The sequence below is a fragment of the Euleptes europaea genome, chromosome 2, assembly GCF_029931775.1.
Source record: "Euleptes europaea isolate rEulEur1 chromosome 2, rEulEur1.hap1, whole genome shotgun sequence".
In the NCBI taxonomy this organism is placed as follows: Eukaryota; Metazoa; Chordata; class Lepidosauria; order Squamata; family Sphaerodactylidae; genus Euleptes; species Euleptes europaea.
In genome coordinates, this window is record NC_079313.1 from 26740780 (window position 1) to 26758406 (window position 17627).

Genomic DNA, 17627 nt, shown 5'->3' on the forward strand with positions numbered 1-17627 from the left:
TCACTCAATCCCCGGTTCCTCCCCCCTCCCCACCTTTTCCTCCCCCCCACCCGGAGGGCTGAGCATCCCAGCGTGCAACGCGGGGCCCCCACCCTTTTTTGCAGAGCGAGCGAGAATTGGTGCGCGCGCGCGCGTGCACGCTCGCCGTCGGTGACTCTCCCGTGCCTCCTCTCGCCGCCGGCGGGGCCTGAGCCGTCCGCTTCGAAAGGGAGAGGCGGGAGCGGCGGCGGCAGGCTGGTTTCTCCCCCCCCCTTTCCCCTTCCCTTGAGAGGCCGGGGCTCCGAGGTGGCGGCCAGCCCTGCCTAGGCAGGAAAGGGAAGCGGAGCGAGACAGGAGGAGGAGGATGAGCGGCCGGCTGCGCCTCGGGCTGCTGCTGCTGCTGCTGCTGTTGGCCGGCCCGTGCGGCGGCGCCATGGACGAGTGCGGCGGGGAGGCGTCGGGAGCGTCGGGCCGGCCGCCCCAGCGCTGCATGCCCGAGTTCGTCAACGCCGCCTTCAACGCCAGCGTGGTGGCCACCGACACGTGCGGCAGCCCGGCCGAGGAGTACTGCGTGCAGACGGGCGTCACCGGGGTCACCAAGTCGTGCCACCTGTGCGACGCCGCCCGGCCGGCCCTGCGCCACGACGCCGCCGCCCTCACCGACTACAACAACCAGGCCGACACCACCTGGTGGCAGAGCAGGACCATGCTGGCCGGCGTCCAGTACCCCAGCACCATCAACCTCACCTTGCACCTGGGTGAGTGGGGCGGGGGCTCAGGGGGGGGGAGCCTCTGCTTGGCATGCGGAAGGGCCCAGGTTCGAGCCCCGGCATCTCCAGGCCAAGGGACGGGGCAAGAAGGTGACGAGAAAGGCCCCTGCCTGAGACCCGAGACCCGGCATCTCCAGGTCAAGGGGCGGGGCAAGAAGGTGGCAGGAAAGGCCCCTGCCTGAGACCCGAGACCCGGCATCTCCAGGTCAAGGGACGGGGCAAGAAGGTGGCAGGAAAGGCCCCTGCCTGAGACCCGAGACCCAGCATCTCCAGGTCAAGGGACGGGGCAAGAAGGTGGCGGGAAAGGCCCCTGCCTGAGACCCGGCATCTCCAGGTCAAGGGACGGGGCAAGAAGGTGGCGGGAAAGGCCCCTGCCTGAGACCCGAGACCCGGCATCTCCAGGTCAAGGGACGGGGCAAGAAGGTGGCAGGAAAGGCCCCTGCCTGAGACCCGAGACCCAGCATCTCCAGGTCAAGGGACGGGGCAAGAAGGTGGCGGGAAAGGCCCCTGCCTGAGACCCGGCATCTCCAGGTCAAGGGACGGGGCAAGAAGGTGGCGGGAAAGGCCCCTGCCTGAGACCCGAGACCCGGCATCTCCAGGTCAAGGGACGGGGCAAGAAGGTGGCAGGAAAGGCCCCTGCCTGAGACCCGAGACCCAGCATCTCCAGGTCAAGGGACGGGGCAAGAAGGTGGCGGGAAAGGCCCCTGCCTGAGACCCGGCATCTCCAGGTCAAGGGACGGGGCAAGAAGGTGGCGGGAAAGGCCCCTGCCTGAGACCCGAGACCCGGCATCTCCAGGTCAAGGGACGGGGCAAGAAGGTGGCGGGAAAGGCCCCTGCCTGAGACCCGAGACCCGGCATCTCCAGGTCAAGGGACAGGGCAAGTAGATGGCGGGAAAGGCCCCTGCCTGAGGCCGGAGCCCCGGCATATCCAGGTCAAGGGACGGGGCAAGTAGGTGGCGGGAAAGGCCCCTGCCTGAGACCCGGCATATCCAGGTCAAGGGACGGGGCAAGTAGGTGATGGGAAAGGCCCCTGCCTTAGACCCTGGAGAGCTGCTGCCGGTCTGAGTAGACAGTGCTGACTTCGATGGACTGAGGGTCTGATTCAGTATAAGGCAGTGTTCAAGGTCGGGGAGGGGGGAGATCTTGCCCTGTGGAGGATCCATTCATGCCTCTGAAGAAGCCCGCCACAGTAGATGCTGGGCAGACAAAAAGGGAGAATTACTTCGTTTTCTCACGGTGCCTTTTTATTCCAGTGCGTTGGTATACCCTGCTTCTCTCAAGGAGCTCAGGGTGTTGTCTCCTGGACCTCTTCTTCGTTTTTCTCCTGGCGACGACCCTGAGAGGTAGACTAGGCCCCCAGAGAATGATGCTCCTGTTTGTTGCTGCTGTAACAGAGCGACAGCCTAAATATTTGCATAGCGAGGATCCACTCATAGTATGTGAAGAGGTAGCTTCTAGTCTAAACAAAACCTTGTTACTGTTTGAGAAGCTGCCAGGCTCCTGTTTATTTCTGTAGCAGCAGCTTCTCAGGAATGACAGAGGTCTTGAAACCAGAGGCCTGACTCCAAGCAGGAGACCAGCCTTGCTGGGTCACAGATTCTCCAGCCCAGCCCAGTTCCTATATGTCTGTTCCCTTTCTGTCATGCCCTTCCAGCAAGGAGCTCAGGGTTCTTCCCTCCTCCACTTTTGCCTCACAGCAACCCCCTGAGGAGGGTTAGGATGAGTGAGGGGGATTGCCCAAGGTCACCTGGCAACCTTTGTGGTGGAGTGGGTGGCTTGAACCCTGGGCTTCCTGGTTCTAGTCACACTTCTCACAAAGTGCTCTCTAGTCCATGAAAGTTGTGCTGGGATAAAATCTCGGTTAGTCTTAAGGTGCAGCCACTAGACTCCCATTTAGTTTTAGTCAGCAGACGAGCACAATTGCCGCTCTGGAATTATTACCGGTCTTAATCTCTACATCACACTTGGTTTTCCATGGTTTGTTTCAGTTTGTGTTGCTCTCTTTGGGGTTGCTCCCATTGTCGAGAAATACATTTTAAGTGCCTCAGGAAAGAGGTTTTTCTGCTGTGGGGTAGTGGTTAAGAGTGGTGGTTAGGAGCGGTGGACTCTAATCTGGTGAACCAGGTTGGTTTCCCCACTCCTACACATGAAGCCAGCTGGGTGACATTGGGCTAGTCAGAGCTCTCTTAGAGCTCTCTCAGCCCCACCTACCTCACAGGGTGTCTGTTGTGGGGAGGGGCAGGGAAGGTGATTGTAAGCCAGCGCGATTCTTCCTTAAGTGGTAGAGAAAGTCGGCCTATGAAAGCCAACTCTTCTTCTATTGTCTGTGAAGCGCCATACAGATTGGTGGCATTACAATAAGTAGTAACTACAACACCAGCGTGCATCATGCACTTGAGCTCTGCAACCCCTAAACAGGATTTAGCCTCATTGGCCAGCACTTGCTGGCAGACTTCTTCTCCATGAATGTTTCTAATCCCTTTCTGAAAGCTCTTTAAAGATACTGCTATCATCACATCTTGGGGCAGTAACTTATCCAGCAGTCCCAGATGTATAGGCGTGCTGAGAGAAAAGACACTCTGTATGTACTCCAGAGATGTACTACTGTGGGTCTGCAAAGCTCTCAGGCCATATTTAAGACTTGGGCATGTTCCTTGCAGCTTCATAGTAGTGGAGGGAGAGGGAGAGTTCCCTCCTACTTCTGACAGCCGGAAGAACTGACTTTCAGACATTGCTGCTTTATGGAATGAGGATCCTCTAATGTCATTGACAGGGGTTTTTTTAGTCATGGCACCCCAAATGTGGAATAGCCCTCTGCTAATCTATCCACCTTGCACCAGATCTATTAAGTTTCTTGAGCCAGGAGAAGTTTTACCTGTTTCACCAAGAGAGGTCTTGTTTTATTGTCTAACTTATGCTTGTTGCATTCTACTTTGGTTTGTTTCTGTCCTTGGCTTTGTGGTTGCATTGGTTTTATTGATCCATTCTGGGTTCCTGAGATTTAAGTGTGGTTTGATGGTATCCTAAGGCGTGTTGATAATTTTTACATGCATTTATGCTTTTTTTAATATTCTGGTTCTGTTGGTGTGCTCTGTGCTTGTAAACCACTTTGGGAATCTTCTTCTATGGGGATAAGTCTGTCTCTCTAACCTGGTCGTGTTGGTGATGTGTCCACACAGTAACTGTGAATTTTTTTTCTGTAATGATACCCTCTTTGTTCCACAGAGACAGAAAAGAGTGCTGCCCAGTACTGTTGGTGCAGGTGTGGCATTCGTCCTTGTCAACTGCATAAAATGGACGTGAGAACCAGGCTCTGGCTGAAGCATCCCAGATGCACTGACTCAGCAGCCGCTCCCCTAGTTAAGAGAGGCATTTGGACATGTTAGAACTTGCTTTGTCCAGTGGAAGAGAGATTACTGGTGTAAATGGCAGCCTTAGTCATCTCTAGCCATAGGAAATGATAACCGATTATTGCTCAATATCAGCAGCCCTCCCTTGCTTATATAAGGAGAATGCTCTGGGTTTAGACCCTCTGCCCTACCTTTAAGGCTTGGAGCAAACACCAGTTCTTGCTCTGCAGTGATTATCACAACGTTTGGTTCTGCTTTGTCCCATTTTTGTCGACTGGAATAGTGCAAAGTGTTGTCAAGCCGCAGCCGACTTGTGGTGACCCCACAGAAGTTTCAAGCCAAGATTCGTTCAAGTCTTTGCCACTGCCTTCCTCTGCATAGTGACCCTGTACTTTCTTGGTGGTCTTTCGTCCAAGTACTAACCAGGGCCGACCTGGCTTATCTTCCAAAGTCTGATGAGATCAGGCTAGCCTGGAACATTCAGGTCAGGGCAAGGCCTTCTAGTGAGTCGTGTGATACCCATTGATATGCACTGATTCTTCTTGGTGCTGTGGTTTGATAAGGGCCATTTGGTAATCTTACCTTTGCAACGTCGGTGGCATGATGGCGGCCACTGCAGTCACTCTGTTCTTTCCCCCCACAATACATTAGACTGTGTCTGTCTGTTTATTTTGAGCAGTTGTTTGGTTTTAGTTCCACAGTAGAACAACATGGGTGCTTGTACGTGCTGTACGGTTACATATGCAGAGTAGCAAAAATTATCGTTTCACAAATGTTCCAGAAGCAACATACCAAAATGGGGTGGGAAAGAGTGATTGTTTCTCCCCCCACACAAGTGCAAAGGGCTTAGTGTGAGGAGAGCTGCTTTCAAAGGGTGGTGAGTGGGTGCTGCTTTAGCAATGCTTCCAGCCCAACTCTTTAAATTTTTGCTTTGAAGTTGGTCGGCCTCGTTACACAGTACTGCCTTCTTGAACTATATTAGAGGGTTGAGGAGTGGAACTTAAAACGATTTTAATACTTGTCTGTTTCTGAAATCTGTGCTCCTGCCACAACTGCTTTGCATTGGGGAAGGAGAGAGCTTCAGAGTTAGCATCACCTGCCTGCTTATCTGCATCTAGCTAAAGCTATACCTGCAGGCCTGGTTTCTTTCACCACCTGCATGTATTGTGCAACTGACTGGAACCTTGTGCCTAGTAAAGGCCCTGTGGAGTTCCTTTTCTTTGACCATACAAAAGGGTTTTCTATCTTCCCTCCCTTCCATAATTCCATATTTAGTAAGTAGTTGCATATCTGGCCTCTTGTGTTTTTATTCTTGGATCATGAAATCTGTTCTCTGGATGTGATCCGCAAAGGAATTGTCTCCTCTACGCCACCCCTTTCCTGTACATGCGTTCTTCCTTTTCCCATACAAGGACTCTGTTTCCTCTTCTTGCTGCCGTCTTATAAAAGCGGAATGGAATTCTCCTTCCTAATTCCTCGGTACAATCCCAAACGCTCCTCCTGTACACTTTGAGAGACCATGGTTGTCTCCCTTTGTGTGCTTATTTCCTAACAATGACCATCTTCTTGCTGGGGCTGTAATATTTAACCTGGGGAGGGGGAACTTTAGTGGACAGAAATGGCCGGGTTTAACAGGTCAGTGGATAACAAAGGTAGGAAATAATAATCACAAGACTGAAAACTTTAGGAGGAGTGAAGTTATGGAGAACGTGCACAGAACACAGTTCCATGTTTCCTTTGTCTATCCGGGGACTGGGAATAACCACTTCAAAGGAGTGTTTCTGTCTGAGAGTTAAATTGTTGCTTTGTGGTGGTCAAACATAATTTTAAAAGGTTACAAAAGCGGTTGCACAGTTAGTGCCGTCACACACAAAGCTAAAAAAAATGGGCTGGCCCTTAGAGGTAATAAATTGTGAAGGCTGATTTGTGCAGTATCTTAACAGGTTATTCCTTGCTGGATTTGTTCTTTCTTTGGCTTTCTTTGAACAGCGTGTGTGGCAGAGGAGGGATTTTGAAGTCAGGGCAAATTTCTCCCCCCCTCAAAAGTGAGCTGGTTGCTTTAATGACTTCGTCATTTGGGGCAATGCTCTTGACTCTTCCTAGTTGCAAATGGTCGAATATTTGTGCGCCTGCGATGTGGTAGGTGTAAAAGGCAGTGAGTGTACTGCAGTCCAAGTTCTGCTCACGACCTGAGTTCGATCCCGACGGAAGTTGGTTTCAGGTAGCCAGCTCAAAGTTGACTCAGCCTTCCATCCTTCCGGGGTTGGTAAAATGAGTACCCAGATTGCTGGGGGTAAAGGGAAGATGACTGGGGAAGGCACTGGCAAACCACCCCATAAACAAAGTCTGCCTAGTAAAGCAGGATAGGGCCAAAATTGTTGGTGATACATCCCTGTAGGTAACTGTGGTGGTACCCTTTTCAGTGAGAAAGGTGGGGCAGACGCAGTCAGGTGGTGCCTCTTTTTAATTTGACTGATTTTATCTGATTGGTATTTCCTCGTTCTCTACTGTGTATTTCCTTACAGAATTCAGACCTGAACAATTCTATATCCTGATTAGCTTTGCTTGTATAGGAACTGCTCCTTTTAAAAGTAGTCATGCCTCTTCATTGCAAGGAGTGTATTAAAATAATGTTCCACTTCTTGATCACTGTTTCAGTTCAGTGAGATTCAAGCCCAGTAGCACCTTAGAGATCAACAAGATTTTGGGGGTGTACGTTTTTTGAGAGTTGGAACCCCCTTTGTCAGATACAGAGGGAGCTCTTACTGTCAAAAGCTTATACCTTAAATTTTTTGTTGGTCTTTAAGATGCTACTGGCCTCGAATCTAGCTACTGCGCACCAACAGGGCTACCCTCTGAAATGGTTTTCAGTTCGGCATATTTGAACTGGATTAAACTGTACTAGCTTGCTGCTCTGTGAAATTTTGGTTTACCTGTTGGTCTCTCTTCTTATTTTGAAGTGGCATTGAGATAACATGAAACTTCTTCCAGGTGATCGGCATCACTAAAACATCTTTTGTTTCAGTAGTAAGTGGCTTATCCATGGTTTGGAGAAAGCCCTTGGGGACCAAAGGAGGGGTGGAATAATGGAGTAATATTACTGTATGTATTTAGTTAATGAGAAAAATCAGAGTAGCCTATCAATTTATGTAACATAAGTTAAATCTTTGAAACAGTCATAGATAATATTGTCGAAGGCTTTCACGGTCAGAGTTCATTGGTTCTTGTAGGTTATCCGGGCTGTGTAACCGTGGTCTTGGAATTTTCTTTCCTGACATTTCGCCAGCCACAGTTGCTGGCGAAACGTCAGGAAAGAAAATTCCAAGACCACGGTTACACAGCCCGGATAACCTACAAGAACCAGTCATAGATAATGCTTAAGGCTGAGGGTAGGGAGGACTCCTCGCTTTTATCCTCTTTTCCTTTTAAATGGTCAGTTGTATATCTCATTGATATAAGTGCTCAAGGACATTTTTGTGTGAATGGGTGGGTGTATTAACCACCTGAGGTGATTTTTTTGTGTTCAGAGAAACAAAGGTGTGTTTAAAACGTTGATTTGCCTTATTCATTTTTTATTTCTGTGTCACGGTCCAGTTGTTCCCTTTAGGTATTTTTGGATTCTCAGGAAATAGATTGCTGACAAAGAAACTGATAATGATATGTGCCTAATACAAAAGTCCAAGTTCTCCCCATGGTATCCGTTATTCAAATCAAATAAGTTCTTCTCGAATTACGGTATTTAGTGAAACTTTTGGACCCAAGGTTAAGGAGAGCATTTACTACGGCACAATTTCAAACGATGCCTTCAGTTTGCACCCATGGTAGATATAAAAAAAAATCCCCATAATCTAAGGTTATTTCCCTGTTCCACAGGTTCGATAGAGGATCTCCCACATATTTTGTTTAGTTGCCCATTTTACGACTCCATTTGTTTTAAATTAACCCAGCATATCCCAGATGTATTAGATACAGTTGAGGGAAGAGTTAGATTTTTAATGGCAGACGTTAACTCTAAGATCACGCTTAGTGTGGCTTTTTTTTTTTTTTTTTATCATGTTAGCACTAAGTTGCCCTGACCTGGATGGCCCAGGCTAGCCTGATCTCGTCAGATCTCAGAAGCTAAGCAGGGTCAGCCCTGGTTAGTCTTTGGATGGGAGACCACCAAGGAAGACCAGAGTTGCTGTGCAAAGGAAGGCACTGGCAAACCACCTCTGTTAGTCTCTTGCCATGAAACCCCCCCCAAAAGGGGTTGCCATAAGTCTGCTGCAACTTGACGGCACTTTACACATACACACACACAGCATCTAAGTTAAGGAAGAAATTTATTGGAAATTAGGCTCCGAAGTTGCCACAGACAGAATATTTTAGGGGAACTATAACATTTAAATCAGCAACAATATGTATATACACAACTGTCTGTAACATTTTAAAAAATGTATTCATGTAATTCTGGGTGTTGTGGGTTATATATTTTGTATGGTTTTAATGTGAACATTGTTACGGTCTGTGACTAAAGCATAAAATTTTTTTTTGGGGATTCTCCTGGTTATTTGACTGTATCAGAGGGTGGCTCTTTATGTGTATTCACATGCTGTGCATTTATGTGCTGTTTGATGTTAATGGCCTTTGTGACTGGGCCATGATTCTTTCTAGTTTTACTTGCTTTCAGGGTGTTTGGGCTGAATCAGCAGACAGTAGGATCCTGCTGAGGAGAGATTATGCTAACAAATGATGCTATTCTAACAAAAGCAGCCGTTTTGTCTAGAAGTGGTGAAACTATTAGGATCTTTCCTGGGAAATGACTGAATTTACAATTCCCTACCAATCTGATGAGAATTGTTATGAAAGCTGTGTCTCCAGTTTTGAGGTTTGGTTTAATATAACGGCATTTCAGTCCATGCAAGATGCCCCATATGTATCTTCTTACCAAGGTAATTAGGGGATGTCTTTGTTACTGTGGTTAGATTGGAGAGGGTGCAGAGCAGAGCCCTTCTCTGTGGTGGTTCCCATTTTATGGAAGTCCCTCCTCAAGAAAGTGCTTAGTGTCTGCTGGTGTTAAAACACCTTCCCCCTCCAAAGTCTTGTGCCGAATACACATTGTTGTTTTTGCTGTCGTAACTACTTGCGCTGATGTAAAGACAATATTTTTAGACAGCTTGAATGTCACAGTGGACACGTCTTTATTATTTAATTGTTTTATTTGCAAAACTAACCTTTCACCGTTGAGGCATGGAAACGGTCTCTCAAGCCATTAGGTAACATGTTTCTTTTTATACTGTACTCCGTTGGACAGGCGGTTTATTATAGGAGACACAGGTTCGATGCCGTGGTTGTTTGGTTGTGGGTTTATTTTAGCTGTGAAATGTAAACTGCTCAGAATGTGTGTGTTTAAAACTGTCTTTTAAAAATTGGATGAGAGTTTTTGTGTGTGCTCCCTCCAATTCTATGGAGCTGTGTTTTTGTGAAGGGTGGAAGGAGGATTTTATTATCTCTTTCTCAATTTGTCTGCCGTCTGAAAACTTTAGAAATCAGTAGTTTTGTAGAATATGACTAGTGGAGGCAGATCTCTTCTGTATGGGCTCCTTGTTGCCTGGAAACGGCTTTATTTGCCCAATTAAAACTGAAGAAAGTTTACAGTGTTTACTTCTGAACTTTTTTTTATCTAAACATATTTCAGCTTGGAATTTGCAACCCATCGTTCATTAAGCAAATAATTCACAAGGCTGTTAGGACCTTCTTTGTTTTGAGAGCAGTGTAGGGTGATTCACCAGGGTTATTGGGTACCGAGGGGACAAGAACCCAGTTGAACATGCAAAAAGCCATGATTAAAGCATATGTGATTGCCTCAAATGGTGATAGAAAAGACATTATAGAAACAGAGATGCTTGTGTCTCCATCGACCAATTGAAAGAAATGTGTGGCAGTCTTATTTCTGCTGAAGGTAAAAATCAAACGTCTTTCCCACTGGGTCATCTCTCACAGAAGGGTTATACTTATTTATAAAACTTCCCTGCAATGTAAAAATAAATAAATTGTTGGGAAAGCTGTATCATCTGCCAGATATGTCTTCTACTTTGTGCAACATTCATAAATGGCATAACTGGTGCACAATAAACCATTGGCCTACTGAGGTCATTGTTGTCTGCTCTGACTGGCAGTGGCAGCTCTCCAGGGTCTGAGAAGTTTTCCACATCAGGTACTTCTTGATGGTTTTGACTGGAGTAGCCAAGATTAAATAAGAGACATTCTGCTTGCAAGGTAGATCCTTAACCACTAAGCCATGGTCCCTCCCTGGTCCTCATCTTGATTTCTTCCCCTGCCCCAGTCTCTTGTGTCCATCCTGCACTTTGAGGAAATACTAGTAAAGTATGTTGTGCAAGGGTGATTTGGAGAAGTCTCATTTTATTTTCCCATGAATTCAAAGAGGTTATTATTTATTTTTCTTTTTGTATGCCTTTTGGCTAGATTATCTAAATTTATCCATACTTTTGCATATTGACAGCGCTATATGAGCATTCGCTATACTGAAAATTATTTTTTAAAAATGGATGGTAGTTTGTGTAGTTGGGTTAAGGGTTTTGACTGAAACCTCTTTTACATGGTTTTTGTTTTTAATTAATACATTTTACCCCAATTTTTTTTCATACTGCTCAGTACAGCATAAATGGGAACTTGAACCAAAAATTAAACTTGACCCTAGTAAGAAGCCCATACAGGCAAGTTGGAGGAAGTATGGTTTGCTTTAGGGTCTTGAAAAGTCCTAATGAACTTGGTGAAAATAGAATAGATTTGTTATTTCATAGCAGACCCAATCACTGTAGTTAAGATGAATAGGAACACAGGTGAGCTAGGTACAAGAAGTTAGTAGCAAGGAGGGTTTATACAGCCTTGTGAATTAAGTCCGCAGATTAGTGGCTCAATCCTTCCTTTGCTACTCATCTTGTAAACATAGCTCTGTTAATCCTTTGTGGCCAAAAGAACCTACTTCTGTGAAGTTCCCCAGGAGGTAGTTCTTTCACACTACATGTGACTAGATGGTGAAGGTGGTTGTAAAGTCTGCGATTAATCTGTGTAGCTATTCCATCTGACAGAAGTTGAGCGTAACTTGAACGTTTTTGGAAAAATGCTTGACCCTGCCCTAAGCTACAGCATGTGCCATAAGGAGGCCCATTTTATGGTTTCAGAACTGTAGCCTTAAAAGGAGGATAGAACATACAGTGGCTACTGAAAAAGATATAAATCCATTTAACTGGCAGTAATGTTTACAGCTGTGATGTTGAATTATTTTTTGGAGTGGTACAGTAAATTTGGGTGTGCCAAGGTTGGAGTAGTGTACTGGAGAAAAGACTGAACTGTGGATCAGGAAGTTCTACAAATCTAACCCATTGTTAAGTGACTTTATGGAAGTCTCTTTCTCCCCTCCCGCCATTGGAGGATAGTATTGACCTCTATTATATTACCAGAACAAAAAAATAATCAGCATGTAGGCTAATAGTAGATTTACTTCTAGCCTATGTGCTGATTATTTTTTGTTCTTATGAATTAGCAGCACAGGTTTTCTCTTCTCTATTATATTACACCAGTGGTTTGCCGTTAGGATTTTAAAGAGAATGTATCTTGAATGCTGTTAGAGTTGCCATTTTCCATGCTGGGCCTGGAGGCCTCCTGGAATTACAACTGATCTCCAGATGACAGGGATCAATTCCCCCGGAGGAGCTAGCAGTGTTGTGGGGCAGACTCTATGGCATCACATCCCTGCTGAGATCCCTCATATCCACCCAGATTCCCCCAAGCCCTGCACCCAAACCTTCAGGAATTTCCCAAGGTAGAGTTGGCAACCCTAAATGCTATATAAACATGAAGTAGTAGTATTTCGTGTTGTCAGATTCCCCCCCCCCAATACTTTTCATGTGAACATGCCAACTTGTTTCAATGATTTTTTTCCTAATTTAAAGTAACATTATAACGGATTCTGTTACCATAATGTTGACTTTCAAAGCTAAGCAGCCTAAGGAATCACTGTGTTGTATAAGAAATACTAATTGGAAGTGCCTTTCAGTATTTAATATGTGTTATTTTATTGTTTATTTATTGTTATTTTATTAATGTTTATTACAATAAAAGACTTCCTCTTAAAGGTCACAGGTGCTGGGAGATGTTAGTTCTTGCTTGTGCTGTTAGAACTGAGGAGCTGTCAATTTTAAGTTATAAACTGCCTCTGTCGTGAGGGGTTAACTTGGCTGTAAATCACTTCTGTAGGAAGCTTGAAATATAAGAGCTTCAGCAGGGTGTGAATCTTTTTCTTTAAATAAATGAGTGGACTGTAAGGTAATGGTATGGTACTGAAAATGGCTGTCAACTGTGGGCTATGAGTTTTTTAAACTGACCTCTTTTCTACTCTGTGTGTGGCTTTTCTTCAGTCCACGGGAAGTCGTTTTCTGGCCTGAAAATAAACTGTAGGCCTGCAGCCAAAAATGTGCCTCTCTTTTACAGTTAACTTTAATTTAAATTTAAAGTTAATTTTCAATTAAATTAAACTTTGATTCTCTTCACCCGTACTCGTATTGTACCTGTTTTAGTCCTCCTTCTCCTCTCCCTTTAACCTTTTTCACTTCCTGTCAATCTTCTGGACCATGCTCTCACTTTGCGCTTATTTCCTGGATTTTCTTTGTTTCCTTTGGCCTACTCATTCCCTCATCTCTTTCTTGCTTTGGGCTGTCATTTCTTCTGCCCTTGCTTCTCTAGGCCATTGTGGCCTCCTGTTAGTTCTGAACAGATCAACTTCCGACCACAACCAAACCACTTATCATAAAATAATCTCTTTGTGCATTGCAGTACACTTTTGTACATCAGCACATGGTTTGCATCTTTTGTTTCTCATAAGCTTGTGCGGTTCTCTTGCTGTAGTCTCTCGAGGCAGTTGGTCACATTTTGCAGTAATAGTGTAGGGGGTAAGGCAGTTTAAGGGTAAAGTAGAAGAATGGCCATGACTAGAGTTCTTGACTAAAGGCAAGAACTAGACCTAACTAACAGGCTAATTGTAGGTGAGAAGCTTGGCATTCCAAATGCTAGTTCTGTCCCCAAATGCAAATTGTCTTCTACTGAATCTTCACAACCTTGGGGTTTATTAACATATCTTTGTGGCTAGGCAGCAGAACACTTTCTTTGCATGTGCGAGATTCCATGTTCAGTCACCAGCATCTTCAGTTAAAAAGGATAAGGTAGTAGGTGATGTAAAAGACTTCGGAGAATCACTGCGTTGTCCTGAGCAGACAATACTGGCCCTGTTGGACCAATGGTTTGGTTCCGTATAAGGCAGCCTCATGTGTTCATGTGTATTTTTTATTGAATACAAAATACCTACTTTATATGGTATTCTTCCTTTGTAGAAAAGGCACATAAGGAACAACCCTCATTTGGGTACAGTAAAGTGAGCCATTTAACCATGACATCAACTTCTGTGCTTTAATAGGCTTTGCCTGTAACCATTCTTTTAATAGAGATTTTGTTTTAGGCACCCAAGATGTGAAGATTAAACAATCTGGAAGAAATCTCTCTCAGTTGAGAACTGTGACTCTGTGAAATTTGTCAGGAAATCCTTTGGAGACTTCATCAAGTTATTCCCAGACCTTGATTGAATGAACAGTGACTTCACTGTGGTATTTGTGGAGCCCTGAGGGGGACTCTATTTTAGTTAGTCTCACAAAGGCTTGATTTACATTTTGCAGGTTTCAGCTTGAGTAGTTGAGGGAGCCTTTAAAAAAAATTGCCCAGCAGTTGTTCAGCACAGCTATATAAAGTTGCTGTAAAGCTCTTTATCTCAGCCTTACACTCTTCAAACTCTCAGATTTTTCTGCAGTTCCTTTCTCCTTGAATCGCTTTCTTGGAGTAGTGGTGGCGCTGTGAGAGACACTAGGGAATACTATACATGGCTGAGCATTTATTTTAAGGGATGGAAGGGGTTGGAGCCTGTGTGGCATTTTGCTGTACAAAATAGCTGCTATTTGTGGTCTTGGGCAGACTTGCCATGGAAGGATTTCTCGTTGGAGCTGCCGCTTCCTACCAGTTGTGTGTAGCTTATAGTATTTATTTATTGAACATAAGAAAGGCCATGCTGGATCAGAACAAGGTCCATCAAGTCCAGCAGTCTGTTCACACAGTGGCCAGCCAGGTGCCTCTAGGAAGCCCACAAACAACTGCAGCAGCATTGTCCTTCCTGTGTTCCAAAGCACCTAATATAATAGGCATACTCATCTGATCCTGGAGAGAATAGGTTTGCATCATGACTAATATTCATTTTGACTAGTAGCCATGAATACCCGTCTCCTCCATGGACATGTCCACTCTCCTTTTAAAGCCTTCCAGGTTGGCAGCCATCACCACATCCTGGCGCAGGGAGTTCCACAATTGAACTATGTGTTGTGTGAAGAAATACTTCTTTGCATCTGTTTTGAATCTCTCACCCTCCAGCTTCAGCAGATGACCCCGCGTTCTAGTATTATGAGAGAGGGAGAAAAGCTTCTCCCTGTCCACTCTCTCCATATCATGCCTAATTTTATAAACGTCTATCATGTCTCCCCTTTGCCTTCTTTCCAAGCTAAACAGCCCTAAGAGTTTTAACCGCTCCTCATAGGGCAGATGCTGTAGCCCCCTGATCATTTTGGTTGCTCTTTTCTGCACCTTCTCAAGCTCTGCAATATCTATTTTTAGGTATGGTGACCAGAACTGTACACAGTATTCCAAGTGTGGTCTCACCATAGATTTGTACAAGGGCAGTATGATAGCAGCAGTTTTATTCTCTATTCCTCGTCTAATTATGGTCAGCATGGAATCTGCCTTTTTCACAGCAGCCGTACACTGGGTTGACACATCTTCATCGAGCCATCCACTATCACCCCAAGATGGGGTGGTAGGGGATCTGTTGCTGCTAGCACAGATCCCATCAGTGTATATGTGAAGTTGGGATTTTTTGCCCCCATATGCATCACTTTACACTTGCTCACATTTAATCTTATTTGCCATTTTAATGCCCATTCTTCCAGTTCATAGAGATCCTTTTGGATCTCTTCACAGTCCGATTTTGTTTTAACCACCCTAAATAATTTGGTCTCATCTGTAAACTTGGCAACCGCGCTGTTCAACCCCATCTCCAGGTCATTGATGAACAGGTTGAAAAGCACCAGTCCCAACACAGATCCCTGAGGGACCCCACTGTTCACATCCCTCCTTTGGGAGAACTGACCATTGATTCCTACTCTCTGCTTCCTATTTTTCAGCCAGCTCTCAATCCATAAGAGGACTTGTCCTCTTATCCCATGACTATGAAGTTTGCTTAGCAGTCTTTCAGGGGGGTGCTTTGTCAAATACACAATGTCCACAAACTCATTCCTGTCCACGAGCTTATTGACACTTTCAAAAAACCCTAAAAGGTTTACAGATTGCCTGGTTTAACCCATTGACATTGCAAAAGAGGATTTGAGAGGGGTGGCAGTCGGAGTCGGAATACCAAAGGTGACACTTCGGTCTGATGCAGGCCAAAAGGCTCAGTTCGCACACGGTGCTATAGTTTGCCTGAACTGTAGTTGAGAACCTAAGCAATGATTGGCACTTCCAAATGTGGAAAATGTGGTTAAATCCCACAGTCTGGCATGAGTTCACTTGTATTGGTGGAGTAGGGGCATAATTTTAACCAATTGCTCTCTCACTCCACAGTGCCCAGTGATGTTCTACCAGGTGAGGGGTCCTGAGCCTGTAGGACATGATTGTTTGGTGGAGGGAGTTTGAATGAAGGAAGTACTGTTCCACAAGGAGAACTTTGCTTGCAGTGTAGGGTATAACCCTGCAATTTGGAAATTTGTTTGCTGTCATTTTTCAGCTGCTTGGTACTTGTGTTTCTATCTTGCAGAGCCTCCAGAGACATAACTATGGTTTCTCAATTAAAGTCATACCAAACTTTAGTTAGCACAAACTACAGCTTTCAGGCCAACTTCACGCCATGGTTTCTAATTTTGTTTGCTGGTCAGTTGCAAACCATGTTTATTTTTGCCAGTTCAGATATCACACAAAAACATAGCTAAGCTATCTTTAATTGTGTTTTATCATAATATTTGAAGACAGAATGGCACCACATTTAAGGGATTAAGGATGTGTGTGGGATTGCATTCTTCTTCCTATTTTGTGTTGATGGTCTAATGAATCCTGGTTACTAGTCATCTTATGCAGGCACTTCTCTGGTTTCTCAGATTCTCCAGGCATTGCAGGCGCTCACGCAAGCCTGTGTCTCCACCTTTAAGGGATAATTCTGTTCTTATTCAGTATCTTCTTTCCTGCTTTTTCTATTCTTGCAGAAATGGTAGAATATGACAATGTCTGCTTATGGATAGATGTTGTGCAAATCTGAATGGTGGTCTGTTCACTTCTGTGTGAACTCTGCCCGGGTTCTGGAGAAAGGGCTTTCCACATTGAAGCATAATTTTAATATAGTGGTCCTTTTATGAGGCTGCAAACCAGAGCTCTTGGTGAGGTGGCTGCCTGCAGCCTCAATCACAGTAGAGAGACTGTGATTCCATTTGTTCTTTTCACTAGGTTTCTTTTAATGTCTGGTTTAAACTGCTGCATGCTAAGCCACGGAATGAGAAATTTCCCCAGTGCGGATATCTTAACATCTGATGTTGCTTGGCCACTCATGGGGCCCAGGACTCTGGAATACTTTTGTTCAATGCCTTCCCCCTAGTATTCTCTGCAGGCATGAATTAACTGATTAAATGACATTACATGAATCACTGCTCCTCTGCTTGTTAAGCAGGCTGGTTATACACACATCTGTACATACGCACAGCTACTTTCTCACATCCCCACCAGTATTTTTTTCCCCTCACTTGCTTGGCCTCCTTCCTTGCTCTCTTCTGGGATGACATATTGGGATATGTTTAGTGTGTGAATGTATTTTGTAGAGGCTTGGCTAAATAGAACGGTGTTTTTTGGAAGATTTTAAGTGGATTTTAAACATGTCAGAAACTCAGCTGTGCTGATGAGCAAAAAATACTTTTTAAACAGTGAAAGTAGACATGGGTGCTGATGTTTCAAGTCAGATCAAGTATGTAACTAACCCTACTTACACATTATCAGTGGGGGGTGGGTTTCAAATGAAAAATGGTGGCTTATTAGCTTGATGGCATTACAAATGGCATCTGTTGGGGGATGGAGCAAAATCCCTTGTCTGCTTGTGTTTTAAATTCAACAACAGGAGGAATGACCACTTTTAACTATCTTGAACTGGTTTTCAGCAAACCAAATTTCTGTACCCTTGTTATATTAATGTAAAACTGGTGTTCTACAGTGGCTGAGTGAATGAACTATGAATCTGAAAACCCACAGTTCAAATCTCATCTCTGCCATGAAATTTCTAGGTGACCTTAAGCAAACTACTTTTACCCTGAATAACATGGGGATAACACATTTCATGGATGTTGTAAGCTGTACCACAATATAATGCATCTGCCACTCGAAAGCATTGCACAGATATTTA

The 17627-nt window shown here is 45.0% G+C and overlaps 1 protein-coding gene across 1 annotated transcript in view; it reads left to right on the plus strand.

Annotated features, from left to right (window-relative positions):
- Positions 1-328: 328 nt before the first annotated feature.
- LAMC1 (laminin subunit gamma 1) overlaps positions 329-17627 on the plus strand; it is a 168506-nt gene continuing 151207 nt past the window's right edge. The window contains exon 1 of the mRNA XM_056845439.1: positions 329-737. Within this exon, the coding sequence (XP_056701417.1) occupies positions 344-737 (394 nt within the window). The 5' untranslated portion in view covers positions 329-343. The remainder of the gene's footprint in view (positions 738-17627) is intronic.